This window comes from Felis catus, chromosome B3 (genome assembly GCF_018350175.1).
Source record: "Felis catus isolate Fca126 chromosome B3, F.catus_Fca126_mat1.0, whole genome shotgun sequence".
Lineage (NCBI taxonomy): Eukaryota > Metazoa > Chordata > Mammalia > Carnivora > Felidae > Felis > Felis catus.
In genome coordinates, this window is record NC_058373.1 from 51,903,616 (window position 1) to 51,922,808 (window position 19,193).

The 19,193-nt window shown below is 40.4% G+C and overlaps 2 protein-coding genes across 9 annotated transcripts in view; both read left to right on the forward strand.

Annotated features, from left to right (window-relative positions):
- Window positions 1-8,890, forward strand: part of MYO5A (myosin VA) — a 193,767-nt gene extending 184,877 nt beyond the window's left edge. For all 8 annotated transcript variants that reach the window (XM_023255339.2, XM_023255342.2, XM_023255343.2 and 5 more), the window contains 3 exons: window positions 783-957; window positions 2,321-2,401; window positions 2,680-8,890. In XM_023255339.2, coding sequence (XP_023111107.1) covers window positions 783-957; window positions 2,321-2,401; window positions 2,680-2,832 — 409 coding nt within the window. In that variant the 3' untranslated portion in view covers window positions 2,833-8,890. The remainder of the gene's footprint in view (window positions 1-782; window positions 958-2,320; window positions 2,402-2,679) is intronic.
- Window positions 8,891-14,778: 5,888 nt separating this feature from the next.
- The window catches only part of MYO5C (myosin VC), a 105,259-nt gene continuing 100,844 nt past the window's right edge, over window positions 14,779-19,193 (forward strand). The window contains exon 1 of the mRNA XM_019832406.3: window positions 14,779-15,405. Coding sequence (XP_019687965.1) covers window positions 15,379-15,405 — 27 coding nt within the window. The 5' untranslated portion in view covers window positions 14,779-15,378. The remainder of the gene's footprint in view (window positions 15,406-19,193) is intronic.

The window sequence follows — 19,193 nt, forward strand, 5'->3', positions numbered from 1 at the left end:
GCACCATCGTAATAACATACGGTCTCCTATTTGCCTGATTGTGCAGTGCTGCTCATGTGTCCCTTTAGCATTTTAGTATGAAAACCACTGTCACTTGGTTGACCACCTCTTGTAACCTTGGCGTCTGTGCAGTTTCCATGTCTCTCTCCATATTTGGAGTCTTCGTCTCTTCCAGTGGCCCCCACTTACCCTGCTGTCCTTCCATCCCTGAGCTTCCTCAGTCCACTACCCTATCACCCAGGCTCTTCCCTAAACAGAGCTGGAGCACAAGGTCTGTGCGGAAGGATCTTGTTTTTCTTGACTAACTTGGAATTTAACCTCTAATAAAGAGGAATGGATACTCAGAGGTTATTGATTCTACCCTCTGAAATTGTAAGAGAAGCTAGAAAGTGTTTTCCGGTCAGCTGTTTAATAAGGACACAGCCATATTGTGTGTTCTATTTTGTCTTTCAGCAAGTCATATTTCATAACTTTTGCTGTAATGGCTATATTTCTACCTTCCATTGAAGTTAATTATATTCTCTAGTCACTTACTCTTATATAATTATGATTATATATGGCTATATATAATATATATATGGCTATATATAATTTATATAATATATAAAATACCTTATGGCTATAATAAAATTTTAAGCACTGGTAAGATTTAAGAAAATTGAACAAAAATACTGGCTGTCATTTTAACTGAAATTCCTGACAAAGCCATACATAAAAAATTAAGACATTTATGACAACATTCGGTGAATTTGCATTCTCTCCCTCTCTCTTTTTTGGCACAGGTACAATGTCAGTCAACTGGAAGAGTGGCTGCGTGACAAGAATCTGATGAACAGTGGGGCTAAAGAAACCCTGGAACCTCTCATTCAGGCTGCGCAGCTTTTGCAAGTGAAAAAGAAGACAGATGATGACGCAGAAGCCATCTGTTCCATGTGCAGTGCTTTAACTACTGCCCAGGTAAAACACCTTGCCCTGCTGTGCGGTAAGGTAGCACTCCTCACGGGTGCTGCTCAGGGAAGTGAGGAGGTCTCCTAGCCATTGCTCTGGTCTCTAAGCTGACTTCATATGTGTCAGAGAAGACATATACCTATACAGGTCTTAAAGGAGACTTTACTAGCAACTCAGTCATCCACAGTCAACATTTAATAAATATTTATTTATTTTTTAATGTTTATTTATTTATTCTGAGGGAGAGAGAGAGAGAATCCCAAGCAGGCTTCACACTGTCAGCACAGAGCCCGACGCAGGGCTCATGAACCGTGAGATCATGACCTAAGTCAAAAATCAAGAGTTGATGCTTAACTGACTGAGCCACCCAGGCGCCTCTCAGTAAATATTTATTCAGTGTGTATAGTGTTCTGCATAATGTCCCAGGCACTGAGATACAACCAAGAACAAAACAATGTCCCTGCTCTCATGGGATGTACATTCTCTGCATTCTATGGAACCAGTATTCCAAAAAGTAATTTTCCATACTATTTGATAATTGAATGATATTTTAGACTTCTGTATTTTAAGACAGATTATTCTTATTCCTTTATTTCAATAAATGACTAATTGAGCTCCTATCTTGAGGCACCATACCTGTTTCTGGGGGAGATGCTTCAAAAAATAAGAAACAATCCTTGCCTAAAAAGAATTTCCAGTTTAGTAGACAAGGCAGATGTACCTAACCGATTCTACTATAAGAGGTTCTGGCAAGTTCTACAGTAAGATGTCTAAAGGAAGTGCCGAGGGGCAGTCACTGTGTTCGAGGAAGGCTCCATTAAGCTGGGTATTGAATTTAAGGAAGTGAGAAGGACATTTGAGGACAGTGGCAACAGCACGAGGCAAGAAATAGGCATAAGCCTTACCCATTTTTCTTTTGCCAGTTATTTCTATGCTGACTCTTGGGCTTTCTTAATGTTCTTTACGCATCTCATAACGTAGACATCTTCACAAACTATACATAGAATATGTATAGAAAGCAGCTAGATGGAAACCAGGGACACTGTTAAAAGTTGCCATTTGGGTTAGACTGGGAAGATTGAGTGAGACGCTTTTCCTTTTCATGTTGTGTTCTTTTGTATAGTTTGATTGTTTTTCCAGATTTATATTTCTTCTTAAAAGTACAGATAATACATTAATACATTCTTATTTTAAAAATTCACATAGTAAAGGTAAATGTGCCCTTTAGACTAGCTCCCTCTTCCCTCATCCCAACCCAGCCCTGAGTAGAATTATAAACTGTATGCACAGATCCTTTTAGTTTCCCAGATTATCAGCACCCAGTGTGTATTTGGTTATATGCTGAAAACTTTGATCATTTCATTTCTTGCAGATTGTCAAAGTGTTGAATTTGTATACTCCGGTTAATGAGTTTGAAGAAAGAGTCTCTGTATCATTTATTCGTACTATACAGGTAAGATCTCCCAGGCTTTCTTTTCCTTTGATTCACCAACACAGTCTTTTGAATGGAAATTTACAGTTTATTGAAGGAAAGTGTGGTTTTGTTATTGTATTATCTCATTTTGACAGTGCATTAACTTTTGGTAACAGATTATTAGAAAAAATGCAGTGATTTTAAAACAAATATAAACATTCTTTAGCAGTTGAAGACTTTTTGGTAGATTTTTGGTGGGAAAAAAATATTTGTAGATTCAAAGAACTGATGTTCTGTTTTTTGTTTTTAAATCTCAGATGCGTTTACGAGACAGGAAAGACTCTCCTCAGCTGCTCATGGATGCTAAACACATCTTTCCTGTCACCTTTCCTTTTAACCCATCCTCCCTCGCACTAGAAACCATCCAAATTCCAGCCAGCCTGGGCCTGGGATTCATATCACGGGTCTGAAAGTGATGTGATGTCAAGGCAAACAGTGACAGTAAATTTCTTGCCTGAAATAAGAACCCGTTATTTCCAGTGAGCTACTGAAAATATGCTCTAAAGAGAAAGTACTGAGTATCTTTCAAACAAGAGGTTATTAACTGGAAATCTCCCTAAATACTTTCATCACCTTGGAAAGACAATTAGGCTTCTTTGTACTGTGTTACCTTTAATTCATAGCAACACTCACCCTTGATCAGTTAGGTATCCTGAGTTACATGCAGGTAAAGAGCAGACAGAAGGGGGAAAAGTGTCTCCAGCTGCCAGCATTTATTTTAAATCCTTAGCACTGCATCCTAATAGTATGGTAAAAATGTAAATTCCAGCTATGAGCTGTTGTTAGGAAGGCACCAACAAAGAACCTCCTCTGTGTGAACCAGAAGAATTGAAAGAAAAATTGCCATTGAGTACATATCATATCAGTTCAGGAATCAGTTATGTTGATATTGTCAAACTGGATCAAAGAAATAAACTGGCAATATGTAAAGTAATTGGTCAAGTAACTTCCTTATATGTGTCACTCTGATATAGAGATATTAAGAGAATGTTGGTTTGCCATATAGCATAGAAGTCCATTTGTACTATAGTTTACTGAGCATTTTAAATTGCTGCTACATACTGTATACTTTAACATGTAAGCGATATTCTTATTAGGCACTACAACAGTAAGCTTCTCTTTTATCAACTCTGTTTACAATTCAATCAGACCATTTTAACTGGATTATGTGCAAATATATACAGATTCCCCTGCACGAGTAGCGGACACTGGGAAGTCATGTAGTAATATGACAAAATGTTTGACATTTAGGGATAGGATTAGACAAAGTGGCTATTGTTGATGTCGTTATTTATTCAGAATGTATTACATTGATGTGCTCATTAATTTTCCCTGGGTGGATATCACATCAGGGTACAGTGTTCTGTGAAGTGACTTATTTTTAGTTCCCAGATCAGATTCCTGCACTGCATATTTTCAACCCAGCCAGGTTTTCTTTCTTCTTAATTTATTAAGAATTAATCTCAGTCACTATCTAGAGAAGAGTGTCAGCATAGTCATGGTTTGGGTCTTGAAACCTTGATTATCCTATAAATTATGCAAAACAAGGTATATAATAAATACTATGATTCCATTTTTTTAGGCTTTGCAACTTCTATAAATGTTCTCAGTACCACTAGATACTTTAAAGAGCATCATACTAGAAATACTTTAAGACTTATGTAAGAAGACTGCTGAATTTTAGAGGATTTGTTTCAGTAAGAGCCAGATCCTATAAGTTTCATTCTGAAATTCTAATTAAACATATTCTCAGTTTTTCCTGGACATCCTATACAGTAAATCTTTCAGGTTGTGCAAAAGCAAATTCTTAGTTTTCATTAGAAACTCTGGTTCTGAATTACAATCATAGATTTATATAACTTAACTGTTAGATGGTCTATGAAAAATGACATTAATACATGTGCAATATTAATGGAAGTCAAACAGTTTCAAATCAATGATAAAGATTGTTATTAAAAGATAAATACTGTCTGTTAACTTATTTGGGCCTCACATTCCTCATTTATACAGTAAGAGAGTTGGACCCTTCCACATCTAAAATTCTCTCCTTTTGGCTCTTAGGTCCTAGAAAAACTAGATACAGTTACTCAGTGAGTTCACCCTCTAATTGAAAGATCACTGTTTGGTGCCTGTTAATTCTAGGGGATTAATAAAATGTAAAGCCACAAGTTGGTGTAGCTATAACCTTTCTTAAATGTACATGATTTACATACATGCTTTTAGAAAGTGAATTAGTTTTAGTAATTTTTATTGAATCATGTACTGCCATATTCAGTTTGGATACATTTATTTATTTGCAAAACCAGCCAAAAACACTACTGATCCAATCAGGTTCTCTTAGTTTTCCCCAACTGTCAATGTGGTTTTCAGTGAACAATGAACTCTTACCTCTTGGTTAGTACTGAATGTGCCAGAGTACTGACTCATTGCACAGGGGAAACGCCAAAAAAATGTCATGATGATGCAGGCTGTCCACCTCAGACCTGGAAATCCTCCTGGGCCCTTTCCCAGCTTAGTCCCTGTGTAATGTGCATGCCCTGAATCTTGTCAGGTCTTCAAGAGCATGCTGTAGCTCCTACTGCCGTTGCAGCCCTTTATCTGAGCCCAGACGGCTCATATCCTCAAACATCTCTCTCTTGTCTCCTGCCTTTGTGCTGGAAAGTGCTGAAGCCTCCATTCCACACCTGGGCCAGAATCTCTCCTGTTCAGTGATGGCCACACAAAGACTCTACTATTCCAGGCTCCAGCTTCCTCCAAGGCCTACCCAGAACCCGGGATGGGGATCTGAATCAACTTCTCTTAGCGACATAAAGATCTTTAGTCATTACAAGACTACAACCTTACAACCAGGGAACCCCAAGACCTGATAAATGACTCCGTGTGCTACTTTCTTGAGGATGCAACAGTTATTTGTTTACTAGGGGTTTCCTTGAGCCCCTCTTAGGACAGCCCACCCTCTCTCCAACCACATTTCCTCACCCAACTTCAAACATCCCTTCCCCAGCCTTCCAGCCACGCATTCCCTTGTTCACTCTTTCCCCTCCCTCAGCCGGACCATACACCACTTGCCTGTCTGCTCAGCTGCTCTGACTGTGCTGAACGCAGTAGAGTCAGTCCTCAATTGCCCCCCTGGCCTGACTTCAGGCCGATCTTTGCACAACTTCTTGTTCTTGCTTCTCAGCAGTACATTCTTTAAAATTATCACTAATTTGCTTTTTCATAATTCCCTTGTGACACACAGTAGGGATTCACAGAAAAATCTTGAAAGAACACAGTCCAATCTTCATAGCCCCTTCTCAATAGTCTCCTCACTCACCTTACCTATAGACCTAGCTCATACCTTGGAATGCAAGGCTGAAAAATTAGGAGCAGTTTTCCTTGTAGCTTTCCTTGGCTTAAGGCTTTGGTCTGCCTGACCTGAGCGTTACTATAAAGAAGAGGGAAAATAAGATCCATAAAGTGATTCCTTTGGAAGTTTTGAAAAATATCCATGTACCTGACACTTCTTTTGTCAAGTGCAAAAGTACAAAAAGATACATTCCAAAGCCCACCAAAAGGAAATTTGAGGATCCTGGTCAGTTTGTATGATTTGCTTTATCCCGTTTGGCTCTTTCTGGGTGAGCAATTATGCATAACACAGATCAGATCTTTTAATACCATGTGAGGGAGGCTATGAAAATATTGGGAATTTCAGTGTAGTGATTGTTTTAAGAAATTACTATCCTGGTAACCCTAGGTCAAGGGGTACCTGTCCTATCCTGAGAAATCCTCACATAATATTCATGCACCAACCTGCCCTCCCCACCCCACCTTGTCTGTCTGTCTGTCTGTCTCTCTCTCTCTCTCTCTCTCTCTCTCTCTCTCTCACACACACACACACACACACACACACAGTTACCAGAATGTAGAGTTCCCCAGGAGGCATAATCAAGGATCCTCTGGGTAACTGCAATTGTTTAGAATAAAATAGAAAGCAAAACTTAGCATGTGACCCTTAGATTCTCCTGCTGAAAGTAGTGCGGAACAGGACGTTGTATCTGGCTATGCTTTTCTTCAGCGCACTTCCTCTGTTACCTCATTGTGTCCTCACAACAGCACTGGAAGGCAGAAAGGGTAGCTACTATAGTCACTTGCTGATGCTACACAGAAAGAGGTCAGTGACTTGCTGAGGTCACACAGCCCTCCTGCCATGCCGCTTTCCTGAATGTAGCAGTGTCAGTGTGGCAGGTGGGAGCAGGAAAGTAAAAGATCTCGAGGTGACATTTGGTTTCTCCTGGTACCCATGGGGTACCCTGGGTCAACAAGAGGTGCTTTTTTTTTCTTATCAAAATTGGCAACGGGCATACGGGAACTGAGCAAGCGCCAAGGACCAGGTTGTCTGTGCTAACGAGATGAAGTGCCCAGAGCCTGGTGGCTTTCTTTTTGTCAGTTACCTTCTATAACTAGGTGTGATTTTTGTAATGAGTCAGAGCTCCCTTGAAAGGTGCAACACTCTGTGCTTAGGTCTTTAATTAGTGGCAGGCTGGCTCAAACTGACTGGAAGCAGTGAAAGCCTCCCAAAAGTTCAGAGGAAAGTCAGTCTCCACACACACACTCCTCAGAGCCAGCACGAGAGCCACCAGACGAGCTGTGCAGCCGGCCGTCAAGCCCCTGGGTACCTTCTGAGGCCTGTCTGTGGGCAAGCCGTATCCACGTCCGTGTGTTTGGACATTTTGGTGTGTGCATGCTGCCGGTGTTTACTTTGGAGCTAGGAGGTACGCTATGTGCATGCGTGTCAGAGAGGCTGTGTGTATTGCTGTGGCCTCCGTTCATGGTTAAGTGCGTTGTAATTTCTCAGGGCGTGCTGTGAGGACCGCCTTAACCCCTGCTCCCTTCCCTCCGAGAGCTGCCTTAAGTTCTCTGGAACTTTTCCTCTGTAAGGGACCGACTTACCTGGAGAGGATATCTTGCCGTGTTTTTCAAGGTTTTGTGAGGGTTTTGGTTGGGTGTGGCCTCCAACCGCTAATTCCTTTTCTTCCTGCATGACTCTCCCCTCCTGTTACTTCTCCTTCCTTTTCTTTTCTGTTATTTCCAAACAGGTGTTGGAACTCAGGCAGCACCAGTCTCAGAGCCAGTGAATGTGGGCTGAGACAGTGTTCCTGAGTTTGGGGGGCTTGGTGTCACAAGTAAGCAAATGAACATATGGAAGAAATAGATCAGTTCGCTTCTTGGTAATGCTTAAATGGCTTGTTTTCCCCAGATCTTTTCTTGATACAGGTAAAGGGTACAGCTGTAACACCTTCCATGGACATGCTTTAAAAATTTTTTTAAAGAACCCTGTACTATATGTAAAAGTTTGAATGAAAATAGGGAAGAGTGCTGTAAGTTCTATTCCATTGTATTACCCTAAATTAAATCAACCTGGAGTTACAGTAGACTTCTCAACAGATCAGGAACTGAAAAGTAATCTGTAAAATACCTGCCAAAATGCATTTTATACATTTTTTAATTTTATAATTTGGTCTAGCGAAAATGTTCATTAGCTTAACTTAATGAGTGTCATTAGCTTCCTAAAATGACTGAAAACGATTAACATTTCCTTAGTATTGTGATATAGCTTGAAATATTTGAAAGAAAAATGTTTCTTGCGTGGAAACTGGTACGTATAATTTAATGCTTGGTAGGTCAGTACATTTTCATGCATTTTTCAGTCAATAGTTTCAAATATCTTCTTGGTACCACATGTTATAAAACTGTAGCCTATATTTCAGGCTCTCTAAATCACTTGAGCCATTTAATATTTTCCAACAAATGGTGAAGTTTTCCTTTAAATGTGGATATGTATGTTGTAATTTATGATTCCTAGTTACGTATTTTTGTGGACTCTTGGAGTAATGTTCACTTTTTTGTGTCCTTGGAAAATTTAAATTGCTCTAACAGTGTTACACCGGAATGAGCTCATGACATTTAACATATTGTATTTTAATTATTAACTTTAATTATTAATTTGCTGTGAAATGGATATGCCTTTTAACTACAATGAAAACGAACATTGAAGTTTTTCAAATATTTTTCCTTGTTGGGTCTGTAAAAGGAATTCTATTTTGATCTACATAGAAAAATATGATATGGTTAATCTTTGAAAAGTTCTTAGGTAAAATACTCATCCATTAGAAAGGAAGCAGAAATACTGAGAAGTGAAAGGCACTATCAACCACCTCTGGTTTTAAACTGAAATCATCCCAGCATATCCCACATGGAATTTTTAAAAATAAGTTAACAATTCACCTCATATTAGCAAAAGCCTTTGAAACCTGGGTTTTCACTAGATATCACCTAGTGATAAGATGAAAACCAAAACAATATCAGATTGACATTTACGCTCTAAATTTGTAGTTGTCTAATGTTGTCCTTAGTAAATGTGCGTCACTAATGCTGTATTCTCCTAGCTATTATAGAAAATTGTTCAAATAAAGATATGGAAATAAAGGATTTTTGTTAGTGTCTTATAAATACACTCACAGCACATGGAACATGAGATACACACCAATGGAGAGCACATTCTGGGCTGTTAAACACACCTTTAGTATTTAAGAGGATAGAAATCATATAATGTCTGCACTCAGATGATATTAGGATTAAACTAGGTATCAATGATGGAAAAATAGCTGGAAAATCCCTAAATACTTGAAGATTAAACAACATGCTTCTAACACATGGAACAAAGGAGAAATCTCCAGAGAATTTTTAAAGTATTTGAACTAAATTAAAATGAAAATATAACATCAAAATTTGTCCAGTGCAGTGAAAGCAGTGCTCAGTGGGAAATTTATAGCATTGAATGCATGCATTAGAAAAGAAGAAAGACCCATACATAATCAATCATTAAAGCTTCTAGTTTAGGAAGCTTAAAAAAGGAAGAAAACATTAAATGCAAAGTAAGCAGAAGAAAAGAAATAATATAAATCAGCAAAAATCAAAGGCATTGAGGACAGAAAATCAATGAAACCAAAAGCTGGTTCTTTAAAAAAGATCAATAAAATTGATAAGCCTCTAGCCAGGCTAATTAAAAAAGAGAGACGACATACAGCAGATTAGTGGTTACTTAGAGCTGGGAGGAGTTGGATCAGGGGGAATCAAGGGGACGGAGCAGTAACTGAGGGACATGGAATTTCATTTTGAGATGATGAAATTTTTTTAATTAATTTATTTTAATGTTTATTTTTGAGAGAGAGAGAGAGAGAGAGAGCAAGCAGGGCAGGGGGAAGAGAGGGAAAGAGAATCCAAAGCAGGCTCCATGATGTCAGCGCAAAGCCTGACATGGGGCTCAACCCCACAAACTGAGATCATGACCCAAACTAAAGTCAGATGCTGAACCAATTGAGTCACCCAGGCACCCCAATGATGAAACTTAAAATAAACTGTGGTGACAGTTTAATCTGTGACTCTACTAAAAACCACTGAGTTGTATACTTTAAATGCGTGAAGTGTATGGTATAAAACTTACCTCTTAATAAAAAAAAATTTTTTTAAGTAGACTTTTCACTTCTGGTATGGCAGACTGAGAGGCTCAGCAAATTCTCTTCTCAAAAAAGTAAGGACAACACTGGACAAAAGTGTCAAAAACAACAATTTTAGGGCTCTGTAAATTCTCCAACAGCATACAACAAATTAGTAGTGTTTATTTATGACAAGCTACTGACCTCTGAGTAAGAACAGCATTTGTTTAACAGTCTTGCCTGGGGCTGCTCCTATCTTCTCCCCTCACCCAGGTCAGATAGCATGGTAATTCTACCAGAGTCAGGCAAGCTATAAAAGCCAGCAGCTTTGCCTTTGGAGGGGCTCACTTAATTTGGAATGAAGTGCAGTTAAACCCCTTACCCAGCAATAGCAATAATGCTAGTGATTTCACAACTGTGAGGGAATACATTTCTGTTGTTTTAAGCCACCCAGTCTGTGGTACTTTGTTACAGCAACCATAGGAAAGTAACACAGTATTAACCTAGAGTATCTGTGATGAATTTAGATGTATATCTTCATCCCTAGAGGAACCATTAAAAAAATTAACTCAAGAAATACTGTTTCTGTTTTTTTTTTAAGTTTTTTTTTGTTTTTTTTTAATGGGAATTAAAATCGTGCACACACAAAAAAGCAAAACAAAAACAACAAAAAACCCACCATCACCAAAAACATAAGGAGAAACAGTAACAAAAAAGACATGAGCCATATAGAAAACAAAATGACCATATCAACAATTACATTAAATGTGAATGGATTAAACACTTCTATCACAAGGCAGAGATTGTGAGGGATATTATAACATACTCCTCTGAGAGGCTGAAAGTTAGAAAACTGACAGTATCAATCGTTGATGAGGATATAAAACAACTGAAACTCATACGCTGTTTATAGAAGTAAATTGATGCAGGGCACCTGCATGGCTCAGTCGGTTAAGCATCCAAGTTTGGCTCAGGTCATGATCTCATGGTTCCTGAGTTCAAGCCCCACATCAGGCTGTCTGCTCTTAGCCCAGAGCCTGCTAAGATCCTCTCTCTCCCTCTCTCTCTCTCTGCCCCTCCCTTGTGTGTGCCCATGCTCACTCTCTCTCTCTCCTTAAAAATAAACATTCAAAAAAAAAAAAAAGTAAGTTGATGCAATATTTTAAAGGCAACAATATCTAGGGGTATCTAGTCAGCTCAGTAAAGCATGTGACCCTTGATCTTGGGGTTGTAAGTTCAAGCTCCACATTGGGTGTAGAGATTACTTTAAAAAGAACTTAAAAAAATCCTTACATATGTGTGTGTGTGTGTATACATATACATATATATATATATATATATATATATATATATATACAACAATATCTATTAACAATTTTGAGCATTGCATACCTAATGATTCAGCAGTTCTACTCCTTTTATATATCAAACAGGAATGCATATGTTTGTGCATTGAAAGACCTATGTAAAAATGTTTATAGCAGTGTTATCCATAATAGCCACAAACTGAAATAACCCAAATATTTATCAACAGGAGAATGAATAAACAATAGAATATTTATATAATGGAATACTATCTAGGAACAAAAAATAGCACACTTTAGCTATGTACAACAGCATTGTTACATGTCACGTAACAAGCCAGATGCAAAGATGATACACAAATAATTTCATTTATAAAAACATCCAAAATAGGTAAGACTAACTTATGGTGAAAGAAGTTATAACAGTGGTTACCTTTGAGGGGTAATGACTTAAAGGGACATCATAGGTTTGGGGATGTTAGAAATGTTCTATATTTGGATCTGGGCGGTGGTTACTTGGATGTGTTGATATGTCCATGTGTAAGAATACATTAAGCTGTACACTTATTATTTGTCTACTTTTCTGTATGTTATTCTTCAATAAAAATTGTATTTAAAGGGGCTTCTGGTTGGCTCAGTTGGTAGAGCATGTGACTCGTGGTCTTGGGTTAAGGGTTCAGGCCCCATGTTGGAAATAGAGATTACTTAATAAAAAATAAATAAAAATCTTAAATATAATTTTTTATTTAATTTTTTTTAATGCTCATTTATTTTTGAGACAGAGAGAGACAGAGCATGAACAGGGAAGGGTCAGAGAGAGGGAGACACAGAATCCGAAACAGGCTCCAGGCTCCGAGCTGTCAGCACAGAGCCCGACGTGGGGCTCGAACTCACGGACCGCGAGATCATGACCTGAGCCGAAGTCGGCCGCCCAACCGACTGAGCCACCCAGGCGCCCCTATAATTTTTTATTTAAATGATAAAAGTGGCTAGACCTCTAGACCCTTCTTAACTCTGAGCAACCAGGTAACTCTTCCTACCCATTTTATGCCTTTTTTCTTTATGTTGTTATTTTGGACCAGAGGTACACAACATTAAGTTCATCATAATCCTCTTTTTTGTGGCACCTATCGCTGTTGGTCTGTGCCAGGTTCTTTGAAATTTTTTTGGTTCCTCTTTTTTTCTTTTTAAGTTTATATTTATTTAATTTGAGAGAGAGAGAGTCTGTGCACATGCAAGTGGGGGAGGGGCAGAGAGAGAATCCCAAACAGGCTCTGCTGCCAATGTGGAACCCAATTTGGGGCTCGAACTCATGAACCATGAGATCACAAACTAGGCCAAAATTGGTTGCTTAACTGACTGAGCCACCCAGGAGCCCCAAGTTCCTCTTTTTTCTTTATTCACCAATCTCATTTCCCTCAACCTCAGAGATATTCACTCTCACATATTTAATTGGATGACTTTGTAATTTATCATCCACACTTTCATTTACATATACTTTTTTCCATGAACAACATATTATTGCAGTCTTTGCTAGTTTTGAAATATATATAAAGACTTGTACTATACATCCATTCAACATGGCTTTTTACATCTCTCTGAGTCAATATAAGTAGATCACATCCATTCTTGCTGGCAGCTATAGAGTATTATACTATGTATATATATATGTATATGTATATATATATGTATATATATACGTATAATATACATATGTATACGTATGTATATGTATATATATATGTATATATATACGTATATATACATATATATACGTATATATATACATACGTATATATACATACGTATACATATATATACATACGTATATATACATACGTATATATATATACATATATATATACATATATATATATACACACATACACACACACTATTCATTCTCCTGTTGATGGATATTGATGAATATCTCCTTTGATATGTACGTATATATACATACATATACATATATATATACATACGTATATATACATACGTATATATATATACATATATATATACGTATATATATACATATATATATATACACACACACATACACACACACTATTCATTCTCCCGTTGATGGATATTGATGAATATCTCCTTTGATATGTAACTGTGTTGTGATGAAGATCTACTTAACTTTTTTCAGGTCTATGTGATAATTTATCTGCCTAAACCTATTTTTTTATTTTTATAGTTTTTTAATGTTTATTTTTGAGAGAGAGAGAGAGAAAGAGAGTGGGAGAGGGGCAGAGAGAGGGTTCCAGGCTCAGAGCTGTCAGCACAGAGCTCGAGGTGGGGCTGGAACCCACAACTGTGAGATCATGACCTGAGCTGAAGTCAGATGCCCAACTGACTGAGCCACCCAGGCGCCCCATGCCTAAACCCATTTTTAATTAACATTCTCAAATTGCTCTCTTGAATGGTGTATTAGTATAGCTCCCACCAGTTGTGGGAGCAAAAAGTTATTTTCTCACATCCTAGTTGATGTTTTTCAAGCCGAATATTTTTGCCAATCCAATGAGTATAAAGTTATATCTCCTTGTTTTCATTTGTATTTCTCTGGTTACTAATAAAGTTGACATCTCTTTATGTGCTAACCAGCCATTTGAGTGTTCCCATGGACAAACTACCTATTAATTTCTTTTGTAAATTTTTAAAAATTGGACTTAGTATCTTTTTAAAACCAATTTACAGTAGTTTCTTGTCTATTTTAGATGAATATTATACATATTAATCATTTGTTGGTTGTTAAGTTGCAAGTGTATTTCCCAGTCTGTTGCCTTTCTTTATGAATGGTGGTTTTTCCACTGAAAAGAAATCTTTCCTTTTGATGACCGCAAATTCCATCATTTTTTCTTTCTATGATTGTATCTTAAGACATTCTTTCCTAACCCAACATTTAAAAGGTGTTACCCTTCATTTTTTTTCTTAAGAATATTATGGTTTTACTTTTAAGTTTTCATCATGAATCCATCTGGAGTTTATTTTTGGATACAGCATTTGCCAAGGATTTGCTTCTTCTCCCCTCCTACACACACACAATGGGCCCATCTATTAAATATTCTTTTCTTTCCCACTCTGATCCTTAAAGCCACCATATAATGTGGGGCCCTCTTGGGGGACTCCATTCTGTCCCATTACTCATTTATCCATTCCCATGCCAGTATCACACTGTTTTAATGATGATGGCTTTGCGATATCCCTTAATACGTGTGGGGCAAATCTCACTTCTTTGGTCCTTGTTTTGAAGAGTGTCTTGTTATATATGAATTTTACTTCATATAAAATATAGAATAATTGTGCAATTTTTCAAAAGTTCTGCTAGGGTTTTTATTCCAACTACATTAGACTTACACATTATATTATTAATTTGGGTAGAATTGACACCAGTACAGTATTAAATAGTGCCATCCATGAAAATGGCATCTTACCCTGTCCCCAGCCCTCACCCTCAATTTATTCAGGCCTTCTTTTATGTCCTTGAAGAGAAATTTAAACATTTTTCTCCACAAAGGCCGAGCGCATTTCTCTTAGTGTAATCTCTGGACACTTTATATGTTCACTGATGTTGTAAATATCTTATTTTCCATCTTTCTATAGTATTTTCTAAATGATTATTCCTCACATAAAGGAAAAGGATTCATCTTTACATTTGATTTTGAACATGGTCACCCGACTGAACTGTCTTACAAGTTCCCTTGGACTTTTCTATGGCAATGGTCATATCTGCTGCTCCTTCCAGTAAACACGCTGCGGACTAAGGAAACTAAAACTTGGACGGGAGCGTCTCAGAACACACCTGTTTCCTGCCTCCAAGAGCCAGCGAATCCTGGGCGGACCGCTCCGCACCCCCGCCAGGTGGACCCACTTGACCGCCGAGCCCTGGCCGCGAGGAGGCCCGAGCCCTGCCCGCAGCCCCCGCCCCAGCCAATCGCGGCGCCGACCCGCCAGGCTGGGCCCAAGAACCAATCCGCGACTTCTCTCCTCCAGAGGCCGCTAGCCCCGGGGAAGGCAGTCGTCTCAGGAAAACTTACCCCGCAAGGTGGCCCCGCGCAGATTTACGCGGCGGCCCCGCAGTTACCTGCCCCCGGGTCTCGAAGCCGCGCGCCTAGTCCCGGAGCCTCGCACCTTCGCGGCCCTCCAGCTGCTCTGGCCTGTCTCGCCCATGGCGGTGGCCGCGCTCTACACGCAGGTACCGAAGGGCGGGTGCGCGGGAGGGAAGATGGCACGGCGCTAATGCTGACTGTACCTGGCGCCCAGCCCACACCTGTGCACCTGGCGCACTCGCCGCAGGGACAGGCCGCGGAGGCCCTGGGGATCGGGGCCACTGGAGGGCTCCGGCTCCTGTCCGCTGGGGAAAGCGCCTCCGCCCCGCCCCGGGAGCCTGGGTCCCCTCGGAATGGGAAGACCGAGTGCGAGGGGCTGCCTTCCCGGGCCCGAGCTTCTCGGTGCCCCGGGGTCGCGCGTCCGTCCCCACCTCTCGTGCCTCTCGGTCCCCTCTTCCCGAGCCACAAGTGAAATCAGAGTTGCTCACAGGGACATAGAAGTCTCAGTCACGGGCAAATAATAGTATCCATAATTCTCCTGGTCCTCCTCAGAGAGCCCTTGAACAAGAAGCTTAGGACCGCGGTATTCAGGATGCTTTCTAGAATTACTGGGTCTTCAGAAATGCCTGCGCGCGCATTTAAGTTCATCTGATGTCCAAAGGTGCGGCTGCCTGCGCGTGTGGGGCAAGCTTCATCGGTGCTAGAAATTGAGGGCTTCTGTGAATCCAGGGGTCACAGGCTCTTCACCTAACACTTATACGTCGCTTCACAATTTATAAAGCACTTCACATACCCCCTGATTCTGGGAGTCACTCTAGAGCATTCCTCTGAAACTACCTCTTCCCCAGGGCCAAGGACTCCACAGCGTTCTGACACCCAAAACCTTCTGAGATGAGCTTAGCTAATTGTCTGGATGAAAAATAATTTGAAAGTGTTGGCCCTTTTGAAAAAAAAAAAAAAAATTGAAAGGCTATGAAGGCAGATCCTCTCACACCCCAGTGGAGTAAAATCTATGTTTCCCAATATTCAAATGGATGACACTAGAATCTGTCCATTTCCCCTGAACATGCCCTTGCTTTATATTTAAAAAGACACTTTCCTGTAGATATAAACAATAGTTGTAAATAATTGTTTCACAACTGTTTAAGCAAACTTTTTTCTTCTACTTTACTGACTTAGTAATACAAGTACAAACCATCCAAATGCCATTGTGCCCTCCAACACCTTTCCACTAACTAGACTTCTAAATGGGCAATGTTTGAACCATGACTCTCCTAGAATAGTTTATCAGTGAGAATGTCAACCATCAGATATCTGACAGTGCTTCTGAGGTCTTCAACTTACTGGAGGTGAAAGAAAATCTTGGCACAAGGCAATTCTTGGAAGATACTTTGGAGAACAGAAAATTGTTGATGATTAACCTCTTTTAGGTAACATGTTTATTCCAGAAGCAAAAATACACAGGTGTGAGCTTCCCTATCATCAAGACCTTACACTACAAGTGTTTTTAAATAGCAACTAGGTAGCAGGCATAATGTAGGAAAACTGATACGGAAGAGTTTTCTAGAGAAGAGCTTAGAAGGACAGAGAATCTGAGAATCCCAGAGCCAGAGGGAGTCTTGATGGCCCACCCTACCCATTTGGTGTCCAAGTAGACACCTTTGTTCTGAGGCTATCTCTTCTGTCCCAAGTCAGTCAGTCCCCATATTGTCAGTTCCAGAGGTGGGAAGCTCCCTGTTTGTGTAGTTGCCTGTTTAGGTTTTAAAGAGCTTGCTGTGCTAAGAAGTTCTTTCATTTTTTGTTTAAGTTTATTTATTTATTTTGGTGGGGGTGTGGGGGGCGACATGCGGAAGAGAAAGAGACAGAGAATCCCAAGCAGGCTCCATTCTGTCAGCACAGAGTCCCACACAGGGTTCAAAGCTACTGAACCGTGAGATCTTGACCTGAGCTGAAATCAAGGGTCGGACATTTAACTGACTGAGCCACCCAGGTGTCCCATGTTAAGGAGTTCTTTCTTAAACTGAAATAAAATCTAAGCCCTCTCCCTTGCTTCCCTACCTCTTCCTGCAACTCTCCCAAGTCCACAGATTTAGCCATTTGTCCTAGAATGCTAGCATACAGGATTGGCTTAAGCCAAAGTTTGTGACTGGGACCCTTGGCCTCCTTTAAGCTCCAGAAGTGCTGCTTCTCTGCATAATCTTAGCCACACAACATTTTAAAACAACTTAAAACCCATTTCTGCACCCAGGAGCAAATAGTGACTCTGCAGCAGGGTGATGTGTGGACTGTCCATTCAGGAACCCCTGTGTGACAGCCACACCCATCCATGATCTCCAGGCTACCTCATTCATTCACTATATACACTGCTGTTACCTGCCTATCCCCCGTCTAATCTCCCTTCCTGCCATGCCTTGAAGACAGGCATATTATCTCCCCTAAAACATTTATTTAGCACTTTCTGTACATGAAACATTGTGCTTGGGGGAGGTTAGAAAGACTTTTTTTAAAGGATAGTCTTTCCTCTCAAGGAGTTTTCGAATTAGTGAGAAATGAGAAAGGTCAAATAATTCAATCTGCTGAAGCCCTAAAGGCATGGAGGAGCCTACTGGGTGATAGAGCTGAGAAGGGGAGGGTTGTGCCCAAGAATTAGATCAGGGCTTTATACTCCGGTGAAGATTTTGAGTGGGAGAAGATAGGATCAAGGGCTGTGTTTTAGGAATTTGGGTACACTGGCAATGCCCATGACACTCCGATAGCTGAATTCTCAGGTCATCTTAAGTGTCCGGGAAAGAATTCAGGCTGCAGTATTGGACAGGGCAAAAGGAGACACAATCCAGGGAGGCTGTGGAGGTAGGTGATGATAAGACTGGACTGGGGAGAGGGAGAGGTCAAAGATGACTGTAGAGGTCAGAGTCTGGATGATGAGAGCAGGGGGTGCCGTTGACACAGGCACAGCAGGAGGAGGAGATCTTATGAAAGTCAGGAGGCAGAATTTGTCCCTGCAACAATTGAGGTGGTGAAGGAGTTTCTAGGGGCCAGTGCTCTGGGAGGTTAGAGGTTGGTGGAGAGGTTGGGCCAAGAGTCTTCTGCCCAGAGGTAGTAGTTGAAGCCCAGGGAGTGAGAGCCTTGCCCAGGGTGAGACGAGAGCCAAGACAGGACACTGGGAAATACAACTATTCAGAGGGGCCCAAGATGGAGCCATCACAGGGAGGAGATGGGAGAGCTGGTAGGGGAGCATAGGAAGAGAGGTTCTGAGAAAGCGGGGACTCCTGGGAGGAAGTGTGGTGAGAGTAGCAGTAGCTGCCGGGATGAAGTGTAAAATGACCCATCTCTTTCAAAAGCTATTGGCAACATGCCCTGGAAATGTTGAGAGCATTTGACCCAGAAGTTCCATGATTTAAAATCTCGCTGAGAAAAACCGGTTTGGCCATTCACTGTTGGAACCTCTCTGGAGGCCCCTGTCACTTTCAGACTCACTGACCAGCCACAAGGTTCCACCTCTGCATCTCCCCACTGCCTGCCCACTCCTACCTCAGCTCACTCTGCAAATTTCCGGCCATCCCTTGGTGCATTCCTGCTGCTGGTCAGCACTCTATGCCTTGGCTTGCAAGACTCCCTGTGCTTAAAATAACTGCTTTGTTCAGTAGCGCTTCACCTTCCAAATTCAATTTGAGCAGTGTCTTTTCTGAGAAATATTTACAGCCAGCTCCTCTGGACACCTTGCATGTTGATTTGTCAACACTCATTAACTGTCTCCCCCACTGACCAAGAGTTTCCAGAGAACAGGGAACAGTGGGGCTTAAGCAACATTTAATGTGTGCGCGCATGCATGAATGAGTTTTTCTGCTTTCAGAGAGAGCTGTGGGCCTGAAGAAGATAATGATGGTTACTTGTATCTTGCAATCATGGAGCACTTCTTCTGTGCCAGATGCCA